The 20,402-nt window shown below is 45.9% G+C and overlaps 1 protein-coding gene across 1 annotated transcript in view; it reads left to right on the top strand.

The window, feature by feature from the left end:
* The first annotated feature begins 714 nt into the window (after positions 1-714).
* wtip (WT1 interacting protein) overlaps positions 715-20,402 on the top strand; it is a 34,817-nt gene continuing 15,129 nt past the window's right edge. Inside the window, exons 1-2 of the mRNA XM_030089335.1 lie at positions 715-2,796; positions 11,187-11,288. Coding sequence (XP_029945195.1) covers positions 1,320-2,796; positions 11,187-11,288 — 1,579 coding nt within the window. The 5' untranslated portion in view covers positions 715-1,319. The remainder of the gene's footprint in view (positions 2,797-11,186; positions 11,289-20,402) is intronic.

Genomic DNA, 20,402 nt, shown 5'->3' with positions numbered 1-20,402 from the left:
AACAGCATGTAGTTTCATTTGATTCCACTGTGTGTTTTAGGAGTTAGGTGAAAGTTACCACTCTTTAGCTAGCTTCAGTCTGTGTCGTTGGATAAATCCATCATCCTGTCTCCACTTACTTTGAGAAAAGAGAATCACAAACACAACAGGCAGGAACTTTTGGTAATTAATACATAAAGTCTAAGACTCTCAACTGCCACCTACTGAATAAAAGTGGCATTACTCAAATTGGCTACACAGCATCTTTAATTGGAAAAGACTTAAAAAATGACCTTTGGGTTACAACATTAAACAGGTATAGTGCAACTTCGAACATGACCTTAATTTTTTTGGATCGTGAATTATATTCATGTAGCTTTTATTTTCTTCATGTTTTTCCACATTTTGCATTCCAAAACCCAATATACGTATATTCATGTTAAAAACTTGCTTCTTCTTCATTATTAGATGCTGCAGTAATCTTGCTCATTGTTAAAATGCACCATACAGTTTTTAACTGTGGTTATCAGGAAACATCCTCCTCTCTTGTACCAGACTTTAAAGGCTGGCGTAAAAAGTGGAGTTTTAAATGTCTTCGCCCTCTCCAGCGGCCATCCTCCGCAGTTTGTTCCCGGTGTAAAAGCAGTGAGACCAGGTGAGGCGTGCTTAGTGTGGTATTTGAGTCTGCCTGGGATGAATGCAGACGTCCTCTTCTCTCTAAACTATTCTCTTCAGAGCCCGGCAGCCCCTTGCTGAGTTGGTCGCAATCATTGTTTCTCTGCAGCATTAACCACATTCCAGAGAGGCGCAGCGCATCCCGTCTCCCTCCCCGCATTCCTTTTACGCGAACGAGTCCCCTGCGCAAAACGGCGTTTTATTCCGAGTTTCGCCCTCCCGGCGCGCTCGGACCCGCACACAAAAGATAATCTCCGCGTGCGCGATTATCCAGACTACTTTGGATTCTCGCACGGGCGCGGAAAGATAAATCTAGAGGAAAAACCAACAAGGAGAAATTCCTCCGCGCAGCGCGCCATTGACTGTAAAGACCTTTCAACTTAACAAAAACTGAAGTTGACAAACGTATCCCCGTCGGCTGAAACTGTGAGAAAGAGTTTGTTTTTTCGCCGGAGCGGGGGAAGCTGGGGAAGACGATGCGGCTCGCCCGGGAGGGTTTGTCGGCGCGTTTGCGGTTTCGCGAGTGAATGAGCGAGCGGCGGCGGTGCGGCGGCGTTTTGTTTTGATTTCCATGTGAAATGCAATTAGTGCTCCGCGGCGCTCGCTAGTTTGGGTCGCGGAGCGCAGCACCACTCGCAACTTGTTTCTCGCCTCGGGAGCACAGCATGGAGCACTACCAGGAGGATCTGGGGCTCCGGGCCACTCAACTGATGGAGGACCTCTCCCTGTACGATGCCTACAAAGACGGGATGTACGGCGCGCGGAGAGACTTGGTGATCAGCCCCGATCTGGACTTTTCTGCGCCGGCGGTCGCGGAGCACAAAACTAAGCCGATGAATGGCACCTCCGTGCTCCACCAGCAGCATCACACCGTGGAGAATTTCACGTCTGGGAATAAAGTGTACAGCGCGGCTCCGGTGCGCCCGGTCAACTGCGCCCGCACGGTGCCGGTGGACTTCTGCGCCCCGCAGCGGGACGCGGGTTACACCGAGGAGGGCTGCTGCACCAAATCCGAGGTGGCCCTGCCGTGCTACACGGGCGCCTCCGAGAGGCACAGGAGGTACTCTCTGGAGGTGCAGGGCCACAGGTACAGCACCGGCTCCACCTTCGACGGCGTGCCCCTCAACAAACCGGCGGCTCTGCCCGGCAACAGGTGCAACAGCGTCTGCATCACCAGCAACCACGACGGGAGGTACAACGCCACCAGCCCGCGGTCCAGCCTGGCGTCCTCCCTGTCCTCCCAGGAGCAGAGCAAGCACGCCAGCCCCAGGTCGAGCATCAGCAGCCCGCGGAGCAGCCTGGTGGTGCCGGGCCAGGACCGCTACACCAGCCCCAGGTCGAGTCTGGTCCACTGCGAGGGCAGCAGCGTCCTCAGCCCCAGATCCAGCTATGCAAGCACCGCCAGCGACACGAGCAAGCACTCCAGCCCCAGGACCAGCCTCAACAGCTGCGACTGCTGCAGCAAGCCCAGCAGCAACCGCACGAGCGGCATCAGCATGGGCTACGACCAGCGGCACATCAGCCCCCGGTCCAGCACGGCCAGCCAGTACTCCTTCACCACCAGCCCGAGGTCCAGCTACTCCGACTCCCGGTACGGGCCCGTGGTCAACCACGACCTGGAAGGGGCCATCCTGCACGCGGCGCCGCTGGCCAGCCCCCGCTCCAGCATCTGCAGCCAGGACGGCGGCGGCGGCGGCGCGAGACCGGGCACCGCCGCCAACTGCGTGGTGAGCCCGCGCTCCAGCATCTCCAGCCACAGCTCCAGGAGCTCCCGCAGCTCGCGGGGCTCGATGAGCACCTACCCGGACCTGCAGCTGCCCTCGCCCCGCTCGTCCATGCTGGGCAGCAGCCTGCACGAGGACACGCTGCTGCAGGAGTTCGGAGACTCCAACGGGATCCAAAGCCGCATCCACCTCCAGGGGCTGTCCACCGTGCCCGAGCCGCAGCAGCAGGCCGGCCACACGGTGGAGTTCAGCTACGGGATGTCCTCGAAAGCTGCGCCCTCGGGTCAGAGGTTCAAGCTGCCTTACCAGGTGACCCCCAGCCGGGAGAGCGGGCCGAGCCAGGCCGAGAAGCGGCTGGAGGCGCTCACCCTGGAGCTGGAGAAGGAGCTGGAGATGCACATGAAGAAGGAATACTTTGGTAGGTTTCTTTACTCTTTACGCACAGCACTTTCTGACATGCACTTTCCTCAAATCCCATTTTGACTAATAGAACAAAAATCAACCACATTGAACTCAAGATGCTGGAATATCAGAAGTGAAATTACTCATGGTTGTGGTGATCCTCTAAAAGCAACCAAGAGTTATGCTCATTTGAGACTGACCCTGCTCTCCTCACTCACCAGCAGGTTGCTCCTCAGAGTTTCACCTCACTGCTGAAGTCTCAGGCTGTGTTCAAACCAAAAATATGGTCACCTTGCTCCTAGCCTAAGCAGGAAAAGACAGAGGTTTGCTTCAAGTGTAAAGACCAAAATATGTAAGCAAAAAGGAAAGCTCAGTGTAGGCTCTGGATCTGAGTTTAGATAAGGAGTGTGCAGGACTAAATGCGCTTTTGGAATTGGTTAAGTCATATGAATTGTGCATATCTGACAAAGATCTGCTGCAAGGCGGCTCTGCCACCCGTCATATTCTGCCTTTTGTTGTTGGAATTGAGAGATGTACTGACACCTGCACCTCAAGTTGTCTCAGCCTGCTTGTTTGGAACACACACACACACACACACACACACACACACACACACACACACACACACACACACACACACACACACACAGTCAGGATCGAGCATTTGCACCAGATGTTACGTGTGACCACATGGCTGAACGGTGATCCTCAGTGAATCTGCGAGTGCGGACTGTAACTAGAATGCAAAGACCGTGCCGGTTCAGCCAGTGTTTGTTTTCCTGTGCTGATGAGCTTTATTTATAGGCCCGCCGCCTCTCCAAGGTCTGTTTGCCACCTGCTAATGCCATGTTGCTACTAACAGGTCCCTCTCTCTGGCAGATAGGACCGGCTTTGCGGCGCAATACTAATTTCTTGTCTTGGCAGAGGCAACGTTTGCAGAGCGCGGCACGTCGCTGAATGGGACCTTCTGTTCTGCGGGAGCAGACGCCCCTTCGGTCACTCAGAGCGACGTGGGTCTGGGCCTGTTTGAAATGTGGTCAAGTGCACCGCAGTGAGCGATGAAACAGGGGTTGGTGGGAGTTTTCTGAGAGGCCCATCGCTCATGATTTCTGCCCGTACTTCTAGTACCTTGTTGTGAATCCTGGACACGGAGGCCCGCCTGAGGAAGTTGTCGTCTTCCTTCTGAATTAGCAGCCAGACAAACGACCGCAGCCAGAGAACGGCGGTGTGTTTTATAGCCGGCGCACTCGCTCAGACCGAGTCCGAGACAGCTGCTGATTTGTTCCGGAGGAAGCAGGTGAAATGAGGAGGATGAGGGAGAGGTGAGGGGAGCCGCGCAGAAGCAAGAAGCCGGAGTGTAGCGATAGGAAGAGATGGAGAGACAAGGATGCATTCTTATGCTCCAATAGAGATGGCTCTGTTTCTGTAGTCACAGTGAAGAAATTGATCACTGAGGCTTTTTTGTTGTTGTTGTTGTTGTTGTTTTTAAGTTCGGGGGGGGGGGGGGCTTGGGCATCAGAGCTTGCCAGTGTCCCACACTGCCCGCTCGGCACTGTTGGCCGGCCGGCCCTTGTGTGGCCTCTGTTTGTTGTGGTGGCTAAAAAAAAAAAAACAAAAAAAAAAACAGGAGCTGTGAATCAACAGCTGGCCCAATACAGGCTCGCAATTGAAGCAGCAGAGTGAGGCCCACCCCACCTCTTTACACCCCCCCTCCCTCCACCACCACCCCGCCCTTGACTCCCCCCGCAAAGCCCTTCATTAACCAGCCGGTGGGGAGTCGGGCAGCACCAGACACTTGGCACACGATCCTGGCTGGCGGGCCAGACGTAGTTGGTGGGGGTCAAGTCTGATCACCTGCCCAGAATTATAATGGCAGTAGTCATGCACATGCCTGACACACACACACAGACACGCTGACTTGTGAACAACTGCACACTGTGTGTGGGTCGTAGTACGGTGTACTCTTGCAGCTGACGTAACAGTGTGTTTATATGAAGGAGGCACAAAGTGATTCCTGATAAGCGTGGCTCACAGGAACATTCCTGACGGCGAGCGCTCGCTCACACACTCAACTGTTAAGCATCAACCAAGGTTAGCAGCTTTCTCCCAGACACTGGCACGCTATGTGATGAGTTTTTATTTATGGATAGTCTGAAGTGTGGTTATAAAAGTTCTCGAAAGCATTTGAAAATATTCAAGTCTGCAGGCTGACAGTACAGATATTGCTATGGAAGTTAGAAAAAGAGCCATGTCTTCCAAGGGGTACAAGCATATAGTCATATATCAGGCTGACCTGCTTATGTGACTTATTTATATTGTACACATAGAGTCATGTTATTGCTGTAAATCTCGTGCATACTTCTTGTGTTTTTTGTTGATATAATCAGCTACCGTTGATTTATTTGATGAGCTCAGTCAGCTGTGAAACAGTTTGGTCCAGAAATAAGTGAAATCAAGTTCATATTGCAGACAGGTCAACGGCATCATGGCTGCCAGTCTAAATTTAATATTCTCATTGTGAATATCCACCATTTTAGAAACGTGACTGGTTCTCAGTCTGCGTGTATTTGTTTACACATGCTCCAGTAGATGTGATTTACTGTTTACCAGCTCCGTGATTCTTTCACACTCTGACGATTATCAACCTGCTCCACATGCAGCCGCTGAATCTCTCCTTCAGGACGTGCAGAGATTTCTGTGCATTTCGCAGCCAGACTGACGCTCCGGCAAACCAAAAAATTAGTCTCTGCCTGTGCAGCGAACGACGGTCTTCTTTTGACTGACTGCAGTTCTTCTGGCTACCTGCTCGTGTCTCCGGAGCTGAAATCACCCCGCAAGACGTCACGCATTGTTAAAGTTTCATGAACCAGACCCGCTGGTGTTGTTGCAACTCACGGCACGTCCGCTGCTGTTTTCACCGCTGAAGTGTGTTGATAGAAAAAGGTAAATTCATGAATACTGTCTGATTGCACCTTAATCCTCAGCCACATCAGAGTTATTGGAAAGAACTCCTTGTGTGAGCGTCCTCATCAGAAATAACAGACCAACATTCAGACATTAAACAGAATATGAGCAGAGTTTGATGCCAAAAGAAATCTCAGTATTCCTACATCAGACTTCCTCCGCCCAGCTTGTGAGTTTTGTCAAGAGGTGCAGGACTATCCAAGCCACGCCGTTTTATTTTCACCCCGGGCAAACGCACCGTGTCCCCGCCCGTCCCGGCCGGAGTGGACATGTTATGAAACGGGCACATGAGAGTTTGAGCTTCCTGTTTTAAGTGAATAACAAAAGGGCGCTTGAGAGATTTCCCTGATGTCTCATAAAGCGATAACCACATCCGCGCTCATGAGGACCCCCCAGGATTTGTAGCATGTGTGCTGACTCCTAACAAATCGCATTTATCGCTGATGTTTATCCTGTTTTCCCAGAGTTTCAGAAACAGCCAAATCTTGCCCAACGCGCAGTGTAAGCGTGGCGTTAATGCGGCGCCGTGACAAGTGGAGGAGATCAACTAGTGAAGGTGGATCGATGAGTCTGCATGAATTAATCATACGTTTGTTTTCAGCCTTGGAGTCGAAGCTGGGAGGGACGTGACGGGGACTGTTTGGCTCTTGCGGTAATTTAGCTGGGGGGGAAAATATACAAATTAGAGCTATGAAAGGAGGAGGAGGGTATTTTGAAGATATAATGGCCTGAAAGCAGCCGTTTGAAAATAGAAGCACATCGTGACATGAAGCTTACGGGGCAACAAAACAAACCGCTGTCTAGGTGCATATTTGTTTCTCAAGATGTTTCATTAAAACACTCAGAACTCACTCCCATGTGACTGGAAACAAGCACACAAAAGTCTTTTTTTTTTTTTGTCCCGTTATGTTACAATAGCCGAATGCTGCGTAGCACTGGGAATGGGTGACTTTGCTCCCTGGCATTCAGACAGATGTGGGGGTGAGTCAGCTGTTCATGAGGAAGCTTTCTGCTGGGGCTGCAGAGCGGTCAGAGTGAAGACAGGTGGCAGAACGTGAGACCTGCAGGAGACAAACCATCACACTGTGACTAACATTTACATCAGACGCTTTGGATGATTCCCAAAACACATCAACAGCAGTTAGAGGCTGTGGGATGTGCCGGCACGCAGGTAATAACCCTCACAACAAAAGGCTGTTTTCTAAGTTCTGGATTGGCAGAAACATTCATGCATGTGAAGCGTTACTTCATCAACACGCGCTCGTCCAGGTTCCTCACTTCTGTTTCTGTAAATACATGAAAGAGGAAGTCTGCTGTCCTGATGCAGAGCAGAGGAGGAACAAATACTGTGTGTGTGTGTGTGTGTGCGCGCCTGTGTGTGTATTTGAGGTCTGTTTCATGACAAAAGTCTGGATCCCTTTCATGTTTGTGTCTGAACTTTCTCCATCCTGCAGAAATTTCTACTGATTGCTGAAATATAACCTTTGTTTTCAGGGAAAAGCTGCAGAGCACAGCTCATTCAGTGAAGATGCCACATTGTTTTGCTTGAAATGGGATTCAGATTGCTTCTTTTCTGTTGTCACATTGTTTGAAGATCGAGCTGCAAAGAATGAATCAGGGTCAGGCAGATTCCCTTTCCTCACATGAGTATTAAGAAAGCAAGAGGTACTTTAATTTTTTCAGTACACACTTTAGACTGGATTTATTGTAAGAGTAACAAAAACAAATCGAATTCATGGTAATAAACTTTATGCAATTATTGCAGATTGTATATAAAGCAAAGGGCTGTTCACAAAAATAACTAACAATGTGAAACATAGAAGTCTGGCATTCAATAAAAACTTAAAACTTGGCATGAAACAAGGCATGTGCAACAGCAGAGTTTGGGGAGTTTGAGAACAGTGTCTGTATTTTAGGAGCTTTGCAATATAGCTTACTGTTAAGAGTTGGATATAAAATGCTCATCTCCCTCTGCACAGGGGAACCAGTGACTGCCGGTCCCTCCAGGGCGGCACACCCCTGCTTTGTGTAATTGCAGGAAATAAATGTAGTTGTTGATGTTTCTGCTTGAGAAACGGCAAAAATTACAAAATTGTGGGAGGAAAACTTGGGACTAGCACCTAAAAAAGCGTCACATGCTATAAATTCATGGCTTATTACAGAAATTACTGGAAAAACTTCAAGCCTCTTTTAGTTTTTATTGTCTTGTTTGACAGTGAGTCGTCCATCACAGGGCGAACATGACCCCTCACAGTCACACCTACCAACTATTTCACCTGTTTCACTGTGGCAAAAACTTAGCAGGCACAGGGAGAACATGCAAACCTTGACTCGAATCGGGGAAATTCTCACAAGATGTGATATTTAAGCAACAATATAGGAGAATCTAGGAGGCAGTAATCACAGGGGTTCGCAGATTACGAACAGAAGTAAGATTAAAAAACACTTGATAGTTGCAGGGTGTGTGCAGAGAAAGGACTTCTGCTTGTGTTTGACCACAGTGTTGCACAGTGTTGTGTGTATTGCATAGAAGTTGCAACCCTTTGCACACACTACCAAGAACTGTTGAGTTTGGTTTCAGTGTTGCAATGGAGACATTGTAATAATCCGGACGGCGTCATAGAGCCTAACATCACACGCTGTTCAGCCAACAGTGTTCATCTCCGTTGTCGTGCTCCGCCATCCCTCCTCTCCCCTGTTCACCTGCCATTAAACACTTGTTTTTTTCAAATCTTTTAACCAGTGGGAATCATTTGAAGCTCACAGACTCGTCGTCCCGCCTCCTCGGCGGAGTACACAGGCGTCGTCACGACCCGGTTCTCCCTGGAAATGCCGATATCTGACTTTGATCCAGGTTATCTGCATGAACACATCAGGCGGAGACGTAACCTTTGGGTGTATTCTCCGTGCGCCCTCATCTTTCTTCTAAATCTACAATAACTATTATGAAAGGGAGTTTTTTCTCCTCCGGATTTCCAAAGAGTTCCAGTCGCATCAAAAAAACGTGTTTTCATGTTCAGAATCTAAGCTTGAAAAAGTGGTGTGTTTCTGTGAGATGAGGAGCAGTTTTCCAGCGGGGGGAGCGGCAGGGGAGGGTGGGGTGTTGGTGAGCAGCTCTCCTGGGGAGATTTTGTGTCCTGTGGGCACCGTGACCCTGGACTCACCCCACGCAGGCTTTGACCCTGCACTCGCTGAGGAATGTGACCTCGGTGGAGGTTGTCTTGTCTAAGATAGTCGAGAGATTGTTAGCCTGCCGCTGTTGTTATTATGTATTAAAACTTTTACCGAGGGCGGGGTTAGAGGGATCCACCCCCCCAATCCCTGCCATCAACGCTTCCCTTCCTCTGGGGAGTAATTCTGACCACAATAGGAATTGGACTCTGACACTTACATTTGTGTGTGTTTTGAATCTGACCTCGGCTTTAGCTTTGCTTTAGAGGAACCAGATTCGGCCTGTGATATGGTTTGTCTGAAGTTTGGACACAACACGTAACAAACTGCTTGCAGCAGGGAACTTTTCACTTTCTACTCGCCTCCCATGATCTCTCAACTTGTAAATATTCAACTTTTTTTTTTAGGGCTTTGAATGATGAAGCTATGCTGCAGATAAAGAAGCTAAACATTGAAATATTGCACAGCAAAGTCCATCAATTCATTGATCTTTCGATCTGGAGCCAGCTGATTCTGGGTGACGGGAAGCTCCACCACAAATGGGAAATGAAAAATTAATTATCTGCTTCAAATGATGTTGTCAGAAAATGCTTTATTAGTTCGGCCGAACATGAAAAGAAATGTTTCACGGGTTTTTAAATGTGTTCAGTCAGGATTTTTTTGTTTGTTTCTTATCTAACGGTTTTCCAGCATAATTACTAAAAGCTGCCTCTCCAGTCTTCTTCCATAAACCTTCAGCAGATAGTTAAACTGTGGAGGAGCTGCTGAAGGACTGATGTGGTTTCTCTCCTCTTGGATCTCCTTTACAGCCGAGTCTTTCCAGACTCTGTGTCTCTCTGTTGAAGGACATTGAAATTGCTTTACAGTAATCTTGTTATTTGGAAATCAAAGCTTGAACCAGCTTTTTCATTATCTGTGTGATTTATAGATTTCTGGTAACGTTTCCTCAATTGAACCGCCTGGTTTCTTTGTTGTTGGCGGGCTTGAAATTCAATAGCATCAACACTTGTCACCTCCGATTTAATCCGAGCAGTTAGCCAGATTGTTTTCCGACAATCTCCTTTTGTTTTGGTGCCAACCGAAAGGATTTTTGTTTTGTCTTTGGCTACTTTGAGGAAATCATTACCTCTTAGTGCCATCGAATGATCCCGCAAGTGATTGTAGCCGACTTTCTGTGGAAGCACTGAAGGGTCTGTCGCATAATAGGCAACAAAAACGAATTAGTTGTCTGTTCACGTCTCCCGATCTGATATTAAAATTAGAGATATGAAAACAAAGAGGGCTAAAATGCTTTTCTCCTCTTAGCTGAACCATGGGTGTGTCAGCACAGCTTAACGTTAATTCATATGACTTTGACCCTCTTACAAATAAGCTGCCTGGATTTATTCTCACTTTATCTCTGAAATTGTAAAAAAAAAAAAACAAAAAAAAACTTTGGATTTCAACTTGGAATATGTGGCAGAGAAGATGTCTGTGATTGGAAGACCGGGGGTGCATATTTGCATTATATTATATAGAAGAATCTCTATTTTACAGATGTCATAAAACCATCCCGAATCCTCTCAAAAGTGACATAAATGTGAGATAAAAGAAGTAATAATTGTAAAATTCTGGTTATTTAAAAAACAAAGCATGGTGACAAGGTGACTTAAGGCAAGAGATCAGAAGATAGAAAAGCACAAAGCGAGGTGAGGGATGTGAAAACAGTGGAAAAAGTGAGGGTGTGTCCTGCCGGCCTTTTTCCCGGTACCCTGGAAAGCTGCAGGAGCTGGGGCTTTGTCTGTCCTGTCGGTCCCCTTACATCCTCTGCATTTCCTTTCAGCGCTTTTTAATATAATCGCCAGCTTTCCTGGACTACCCGGCCTTCAAACGGCATGATGTAACGCGAGGAAATGCTGGAAGTCGAACTCGAGCCGCTGGAATAAAAAATGAAATCATGAAATATTTCTCATGGAGGAATATTCTCACAGTGGAATTCGCTTTCGTTTTACCAGCCAACTGAATTTATGTGATGCTGTTTTTTTTTGATGTATTATTGAGTGTTTCATTGTAGCGCTTGGTCCTCGGAGGGGATCGAAGCTGCAGGGGGAAGTCTCAGGGCAGGTTTATTAATCATCCAGGTTATCGATCGCTGTCTTGTGATTGGCTCTCGTCTGCACTGGATTATACAAGTTTATTTAGCTTGTGGGTTTTATTCCCCTCTTGCACACACTCTTTCTATTTTATTTTATGTTTTTTTTTTTTTGCTGATGGATGTTTTGTCTCCGGCAGGCATCTGCATCAAGTGTGGGAAGGGTGTGTACGGGGCCAGCCAGGCCTGCCAGGCCATGGGGAACCTGTACCACACAAACTGCTTCACCTGCTGCTCCTGTGGTAAGTACCACCTGTCCGTGCAGGTCTGTAAATGTTGATCAAACAGAGACTGGCGCTGCACGATGGAATTCACAGCGTGTCAGAGCCTTTGTTGCATTTTTAATGGTTTTGATTGTAAAGCATGTGGGCAGTGACAGCTGTGCCTGCTTTTCACCGTCGTATTATTATTATTATTATCATTATTATTATTATTACCATAGTGGCGCTTCACGTTTCACGTATCAATTATCATCGGTAGTTATGATTCTCAGCTCGGATTGTTATAAAACCTGAACATTTCAAGAAGCTCTGCTTCCTGTTAAATGACGTCAGTGTATTTCTGTTAGTTAAGCTGAGAAACATGACATGAAACGTGTCTGTGAAAGGTTTTCCTGTGTGCTGAGAGAGCTGCACCTGCAAACTCCTCCTGCCTTTGATGGATTATCAGGAGCGTCAGTGATGATGGAAATAACATGAAAAAGTTCAAATTACTGGACTCCATTAGCCTTCCTTTGTGGTGCTTGTAAGAAAGATAAAGTGAGAAGTGAGAAATTTCAGTTCCCCTAAAAAAGTACTTACATAGTTTGATGAGTTTGACATGTAGACGTAACTCAGAGTTATCTCCTTGGTAAGATTTACAGTACGATGAATAGAAATAAATATTTAATTTCCAAAGTGGACAATTGTGTTATTATTGAAATCAATTCAATATTTTATTCAGTGCAATATTTGTGAGTTTCTTAGTTTTATGTCACACATTGTATTCGCTCTTTGGACATCTTTGAAAAGAGTGAAGAGAAAAACTTCAGAAATCGCTTGTAATTGAAGATAATTTAAACTCATCTGTGAGCAACCTCACAGTTTAAAGAGTGAAACTCTGTGGGCTGGAAAGAAGGATGATTAATGTTAGACATGGTGTGGATATAGGGTGTGGTTTTGGACCCTTTTCCAGGCTGATGGATCACTGAAATCTGCTGGTTTTTGCTCTGCCGGCTGTTGTTGAAGCTGCGACTCGACTCCGTCTCCCACAACGTCCTGGTTGTCTTCTTCCTGTGGTCAGCCTGGCCAGTGTGTGTACAGAAAACATAGAGACAACTGCGATCCAGTTGTGGCAACAGTAAATGTGCCGATTTGATGGGTGGCAGCGAGCTTCTTTTGCCACAGCAAGGAAACTTTCAGCTTCTTTTGTCTACTTGGAGGGTCACAGCTGCCAGCTACTGATCTGATATGAGTTCATCTGACAGCTTCGACTTTGAGGTGAAGGTAGATTTGCGAGTGGTTGACTTAACTCTGCTATCATCCCTGCTTACAAAGAACAACACTGAGAGAATGTCCTTTGGACTGACGGGGGAAAACTTGGGTTGTTAAACAAGTGATGGATGAAAAGCAAAGCTGTAAAGAAAAAAACCACTGAAACACAGGGAAGAGGCTGAGTTCTGCGTTTGGAGTCTCGGTTCCAAGTCCCTGGAGAGTGCCAAGAACAAAACGTTGCACTAGTCTGAAGTGGGTTTCTGTGGGATCGAATCCAAGTCCTGCTGAACATCCAGAGAGCTGAAACATGCAGCCTGGAGGAGGAGGGAGCATCCTTTACTACAGGTGCAGACATCTTACTGTTTTACTGCTCAAGTCAGAGAATTTCAGGAGCTTTTCTAGTAGATTGTTAGTTGAATATCTGTATTTTATTCATGCAGCAAGTTTACCAAACAGATTCATGGATATTTTCTTTGTAGCTTAATCACATCGTTGAAGTCACAATGAATCTGAAGCTACATGTGTCGATCAGCTCAACAGACAAGTTTTAGATTGGTGGAGGAATCTGTCAGGCTCATCTCTCACGTCGCCTCTGCCTCCTGTCTCCACCCCTGTAACTTTCCCATGCCCTCTTAGGGCGAAGGCAGAGAGAATTCACCAGGCAGAGGCAGGAAGTCAAGGAAAAAGGTGCCTTATTCAGATAGATCCTGGTCTGCTCATTCTGGAATAAAATAATAGAAAGATATGTTTGTCGCTTCTTTTCCTCTAAAATACAGCCAAATAGTTTTTCCTCCTCCTGCATCCTTTTCCTAAAGAGCAGTGCTCCTCTGCAGCTGCCCTGGTGTCTTTAAACCACCTTGGAACTGCTGGAGGGTTTAATACACATTCAGCATGACTGGCTACTGATGGTGTCAGTCAGATCTGGTAAAAGCTTCACAATGTATCACTCAGACATCGTTTCATAGGGATTTTAAACTCATCCAGTGATCTGGTTGCACTTCCTCCTCATTCAGTAATAGTCTGGGGAATTTCCAATTTTGAAAACCTGAGATTGAGCTGGGGCTCCACTGCTCTGCTACAGCCTTTCAACACAAGAACAATCTGCTGGAAATGAGATATCTTTTTTATTTAAGAAGTTACAGTACATTTAGTGGTATTTCTTATAATGCAAACATTGCCTGAAGGCCAAACACTTAGAGTGTCGAGATGCTTTTCCACAGAGCTTTGTTTCAAGCTGTGGGAATCTGCATTCGTAGGTTTTATGATGCCGGCGATATGGTTGAACAGCCAGTTAGAACTGTCGATACATAGATTTGCATATGCATTCCAAAATGTGTGCATGTTCAATTAGATTTGCACTTGTACTGCAACTGGTTTGTGGGTTCAGATGTTTGCTCTGATGGTTTGACGGAGATTTATCTGCATGTCCATGTTCTGTTTGCCTTCATTGTAGATCAGCAGACTCACTCTTGGTCCAGCTGCAGACCTTTCTGTCCCCTTAGCTGTACAGAATCCAAAATATGAACTGATTTGCTAAGAACCTGAATGTAGTCTGGCAAATTACATTCCCATGCAAACATACTGTGCTTTCAGTTTGCATGCCTTTTGTCAGCATTCAATAAAGTATTTAAATCAGGGTTTTTCCTAAAGAAAACCATTTACAGAAGAATGTTCTGCTGGAGGTACAGTTTCTGTTTCTAAACTCAAGCTCAAAAGAGTTCGAGTGTTTATAGCATCCTGTTCTCTGCTGTCCTCAGGTGTGACACAAACACAGCACCAACTCGTGGTTTGAGTGACAGACTACCGTATCATCAGCATGTAATCGTGTCCGACGATCACTTTCAAATTGTTGACATCTGAACTGCAGACTTTCCTGAACTGGAAACGCTTCCAATTTTCAGGCTATAGTCATGTAAACGGGGCCTCAGCAGCAGTGATTCCAAATGGTTTGAAACATTTCATCACACTGAGATCTCACTACTGACCAAAAAACATTAGGAGGCATCTAAATGTTGGTACACGCCCACAAATCAACACACAAGTTGCCTTGATAGAGGACTGTGGCTTGGTTGTTATATACCAGGTCATACATCAACATATCACGGAACCACAAATTGCTCCTGATTGGACGGACTGAGTGTCCTGCATGTCTGCTGTGTGTGTAAATGAATGAACGTGACCAACATTATTGGCACCATATACAAGCTTCACATGAGCTCACAGAAACTGTTGTTTTCACTTGATTAAAAAAAAAAAAAAAAAAAAAAAGTCCTCCACTGCTGAGAGAAAGTGCTCAAGGAGCGAGTAGCAGTTTGGAAACTGTGTTGACTTGTGTGATAAATAGCAGAGACAGCATGCGTACGGAGGTCTGAAGGCTCACCTGCAGAGGAAACAAGAAACCGGTGTTGGCTTGTTTGACAGGCTTTGGTTCTCTTCTGAAGATTTAAGCCCGTCTCAGATGTGTTTATCCTCACGGGCAGCATCGGTCGTGCTCAGAGCTCGAACCGCTGCCAGATTATCGTTACCATTCGCATCGCCAGCTGGCTTTTCGAGGTGGTGAACCAGTAGCGATTGAAACATCTGTTGCTTTAGAAAGAGAGAGAAAAATCTTCGGGCAGAGTCAAGTTAATGAAGTCTTGAAGAACTACAGTGCTGGAAAAAAATGTCTGTTTAAAACTGTAATTAAATCTTTTCCTGGGCAAAGTACAGTATAGATTGCGTGTGCTCGTGTGTTTCTGTGTGTCAGTGCGTGTTTTTAGACGTCCCCGTCACCTGACTCCGGCCCCGCTCTCCCGTTTCCCGGGGAAACAAGAGGAAGATGTCGGCAGAGAGCATTTTAGCCGGGATCCATTCATATGTGCTCTATACACAGATACTGATCCTCCGCCTCTCCCCCTCCGGCTCGGGAAGAAGTGCCTATAATTTACATGTAACCAAAGCCACATACTTTCCGATTTATTGTGTGGCGGAAGAAAGAGGGGGCCAGATGCGGAGTGTCCAGTTGCCGAAGTCGAGGGGCTTTGCTGTGGAAACGAAGCCCCCGGCGTGGCTGAGGCGGTTTAATAGTGCTGATGGGGTTTTTTTTAGGGTTCATTCAGAAGTCACTTTTCACTGCCAAAGTGGAGGAAGACGCCGCTTCATCTCGGCATTCGCTCTTCCAAACACACTCGTTTGTAAAAACGGCCAGATGATTTGACTGAAAACACTCTGAAGTATCGCCCCGGATTACTTCCACCACAAAAAAATACAGCAGCCCGGGAGAGAAATACTGCTGCGTTTATGAGAGAAATGTCGTCGGCGATTAGTTAACCAGTCACTTTGGTTGTTGACAGCTTCATGGGCCATCCCCGCCTCTTCAGATGGTTTATTAGCAACGTAAACTGGCTGATGTATCGCTTGACCTTGTGTGAATGGGAATGTTTTCCTTTAACTGGTGTCTCGAAGACCTCTGAGAAGTTTAGTTTCCAAGTGCCTGTGCTTGTCATAACACAGTGTGGTGATTTATCAGGAGTTCTTGTGTCTCTTGTTTGTTTCTTCTTCTGTTTTTTTTTTTTTTTTTTTTTTTTCTCCCCCCTTGGTCCTCCTGGAGTCTGGAGCTCCAGAGTGAGGCTGAGTTTGCTGAGACATTGCTCGCTGGTAGCCTTGGGCTTTGTTTAACCATGCATAATTGAGCCCTCCTCTTGGCTTACTCCCATGGTTGCACCCTTTTTTCATGAAATGGCCAAGAATGCAACCCCTCCACCCCCGCCAGCACCACCACCACCACTTCAGCCAGCCAGCCTGCCTGCCCTCCCCAGAGGACCTCAGTCAGACAGTCACTGAGTGGACCTGCGTCTCAGAAGCGCCAGGCCTGACGTGGATCTGCACTCGCATCAGAGGAGACGTCTTCTCAGATCCACGTTTGGATTTTTTTTTTTTTTCCTTTCTCGAATCACACTGAACATGGTTTTTCTCGCTGTTTGTTTTTAGTGCAGCTGTCATGCTCCTCCAAAAGGACATCTGCTGGGCTTCGAAAGAGTGCTGCTGAGCAAGGCATTTATTATCCTTGTCTGCAGCTCGAGTTGTTGCTGCGCTTGTTGCTACTGAATCACCCCCCCCCCACACACCACCACCACCTCCCTGCACATAAACATGTGCCTAATCAGAGCGGGTGCATGTTTCTCCCTGTGACTGCGAGGCTGGGTGTTGTTGAGAATAAACACGCTTTCTCTGGATGAAAGATTGGAAAAAAAAAAAAAAAAAAAAAAAAAACATTATAAAATAAACATGTCGCTCTGGGCTGTACGAGCAGACCGTCGACTGCGAGGATGATGACTCATTTCTGTGCTATAGTAATCCGAAAGGCCTGGAAGACCACAGGCAGCAGCAGAGCGCCGAGCAGCTCGAGTTTCTCATGTCATTCTCCACCATCAGCTACTCCTGGTGAACAGGAGTCAGAAAGCTCCGACACAGGGAGGCTTCGCCTGCTCCGTCCGACCAATGCTTCACTGACGAGTACACTCCTTATAGCAGAGCTAAAAAGAAGTAAATCAAGCGTCACTCATCTCATCAGAATGAAATCGCATGCAACTTGATTGGATTGATTAGAAGAAAGCAGTTTCATGGCAGCAAAGGTATGAAATGATGAGTTGCAGTTACAGTTTTGCACTCACATGGAGAATTCACCCGGAGTTTATTATATATCAGGACCAGAGGAGCAAGAAAGCATCTAATGTGAAACCACTGGTGTTATTCCAATGTGCTTCTCATATGATGAGGCCTCATTAGCCTGGGAGACTTGTTTTAATCAAAGGTTCGTTCTCCCACGTACCGTTATGTAAAGATGGTGAACAGACATCAGACGAGCTAACTGGGCTAGCAGGCTGTCAGGAGCCTTCATTTACAAACTGTTATATTTCATTGTAGTCGGAAATAAATTCGATTTAAGTTACCTTTTAAGGCATATGTTCATACTCTCTCCAAATTTTTTGCACTTGAGAAATGCTCAGTCTTGTCTGCTCTTCTTGGTTAAACCTTTCTCAAAAGATCAGAGAACATTTAATCAAGCATGGCGTCGGAGGCCTCGTGGTTGTGCCATTAACATGAAGTGACTGTGGTGCAGTTTGTTCGTATCATGAATTTATCTTTTTATTACGACTGCTTTTAGCCTCCAGCAATACGAACAACTTTGGTCTGTTGTTAGATTTATGTGGAAAATGAAAAAATTGGCCCAAACCATGAAGTTTGACTGCAGGAGTCTTTATTGACTGTGTGACTTTAAGATTTGCCTCCAGAAACATTTTACTTTTGTGTTTATTCTACATGAGCTTCCTCCAGGCTTCAAGGAACATTGAATATGTGCATCCAACTTAACCTGTTTCTTCACGACAGCTGTCGAAGCGACAGAAAACATCACTCTAGTTGATTTTTCTCTGCAGTGAAACCCTAGGAGCTTTCAGAGTTTATTTTGTTTTTTCTCATTCCTCTCGACCAGGCTCTCCTGCGCCTCGCTGCACCATCTAGTGGTAAAAAATAGCATTACAGAACAGGAGAAGCTATGACTTTTCCCTCCACACACAGTGTTGAATTGACAACATTATCTTTAAAAGTTTCAAACAAAAAATAAGTACGATTGATCCTCTGACATATGGATTTTATGATTTACTCTCAAGACTCAATCTGTCCAAAACACAACAGGATGTGCTTCACTCTGCTGCAAAGAGATCAGTGGCTGGTGAGGTAGCGGCTGCTAACAAGCCGTCTCATTAGCAGGTGGTCAGCCAGTCGATAGCAAGCAAGCCTGTAGCGGTATTGTATTTTTTCACCCTTGATGTGAACTCTCAGCTTGAGAGTTCCTTCACTTCATGCGATAAATAGCAGGCGCGCTGTAACTGCCATCTGTAAACACAAACCCCGGTCTGACCTGCTGCACAGTATTGATTTTGTTCTCTGTTGGAAAAATGTTGCTATTTTATCAGCACGTTGGAATTGATAAATACTGAAAACAAGTAATCAAACGAATTAGTGCTGTTAGCAAGAGACGTGTGGGTCAGAGCCTAATGCAAGGTGAAGTGAACAGCAGATTACTGTCTTTCTCTCTGTTGTATTATTATTTTACTGCTCTGCTGCTTTCACAATATCCCTCTACCTCTTCTCCTGTAGCTGTGTTGCTGTCCGTGAGTCTCTTTTCCAGCATGATATGATGGCTCGCCGCTTTGAAATGCACGAGGAGCATTTTTGCTGTTGATCTGAATTCAAACGTGAAGACTTGAAGATGGCAGAATAATGGGGCGCCGCAGTCTAAAGGGTTTGACTGACCTCGGTTTTTCAGTTGGGGCTGCAGAGAAAAAGCCTTTTTGTCCCACTCAGACGCTCTCATCTCTCTTCTGCACATGTTATTTGTCTGTACAGCCGAAGACACATGAGCACAGCCAGCGAGGGAGATGCTGGCTCACGAGTCGTGGAAATTATTGATCATTATATCACTAATTTTGCAGTGCCTGTCGTCAGTGCTTAGTTTTCACTAAATATTCCTAAAGACTAAACCTGCAGAAGCTTGTGATCGCATTGTGCTTCATTCAAACTGAAGCTCCTTTCTGTGGGAATACGTCTGTCCTTGCAGCACTGGCAGTGACAAAAGGACCAGAGAGACTTGACGATGCCTCCCACCAACAAGAGTACATCCTCTTTATTCAGCCGCGCTATTTTCAGTGACACAACGCAGAAGTAACGACACAGATAACAAAATATCCTGTGGTGAATGTCAAAGTTTTACAGAAAAGACTGGATCCTCACAGGCTCAAAGTTAATCCCATTAATCGAGCTGATAACTGACTGAGAGGTGTGTTCAGGCTCGTGGTCGATGACCTGCTGCAGGTCCAGTCTGTATACTTCTTGTTTTGTCCTGGTGGCATGAAAATGTGTATTTTTAAAGAGTAAAAGATCATTTAATGTATGGCTGCAGCTCATGACGGGCATGTATAACAACCCACCATCTAATAATGGCAATTTAATAATATCAGCCTTTTTCAATGTATTAAAGTCAGTAATGCAATAACTTTTAATAACTTGGAACTAAAAAGCAAAATGTCTTTCATACTGTATGGTTTGTTGTAAAATAACCACTGTGTCTTTTGTTTAGACTCTTCTACTTGAAGAATTTCCAGTGCTCACTGACTCAGCGCACATCAAAAATGCATTTTGTTTTGTTATGTTTGTGTGTGGTGAAAACACAAGATTGTCCATTAATTAAGCATTTGCAATAACGTCTGGTAGCATGACTGAGGGGAAAAAACAATAATTCATCCTCTGAATACTGTCAGATTGGAATCCCAGTGGCACATAGAAATGTGAAAAAACAGACCTGCTGCTTCATCAACAGTTATTATTAAAGGCATAAATAACGTGTTATCATAGAGGAAAGTAGACTTTCTTGAACTTTTGAAGATGTTTCAGCTCTCAAAGGCTGACTACCTGGGGGAGTTCAGGATATATACCAGAGGAATGATTGATCTCTGTGGTTCGACTGAGAAATCAATGAGACTTCGGACATATATCTGAGCTCTCGGATGAACAAGTGAAAAGTAATGGAGTATTTTTGACAAAAAAGTGAAACCTCCTCAATGAACTCCTGTTGTTTAAGTTTTAAGCTCAAAATGCTGAACTTTTGTTGCGTTAAATAAGATTTAACTCAAAGTATGCAATGTCTTTAATCGCCAGTCATATCAGAAGAAGCATAAAAACACTAAATAGGCACTGGTGTCTAATCGTTTCCTCCTGAGCTTCAAACAAAGCCTTTTGGCCACAGAGCAGCTGCCCTCGCTGAGGGGAAGTTATCTCATGTGGAAACAGCAGCAGGCCTGTGACCAAGAGGAGGTTGACAAACACTTCTGGCTGGAATGTGAC

This window comes from Salarias fasciatus, chromosome 1 (assembly GCF_902148845.1).
Source record: "Salarias fasciatus chromosome 1, fSalaFa1.1, whole genome shotgun sequence".
NCBI classification, from domain to species: Eukaryota; Metazoa; Chordata; class Actinopteri; order Blenniiformes; family Blenniidae; genus Salarias; species Salarias fasciatus.
Note: the sequence above shows the minus strand (reverse complement) of the source record. Positions and strands in the feature narration are given on the sequence as shown.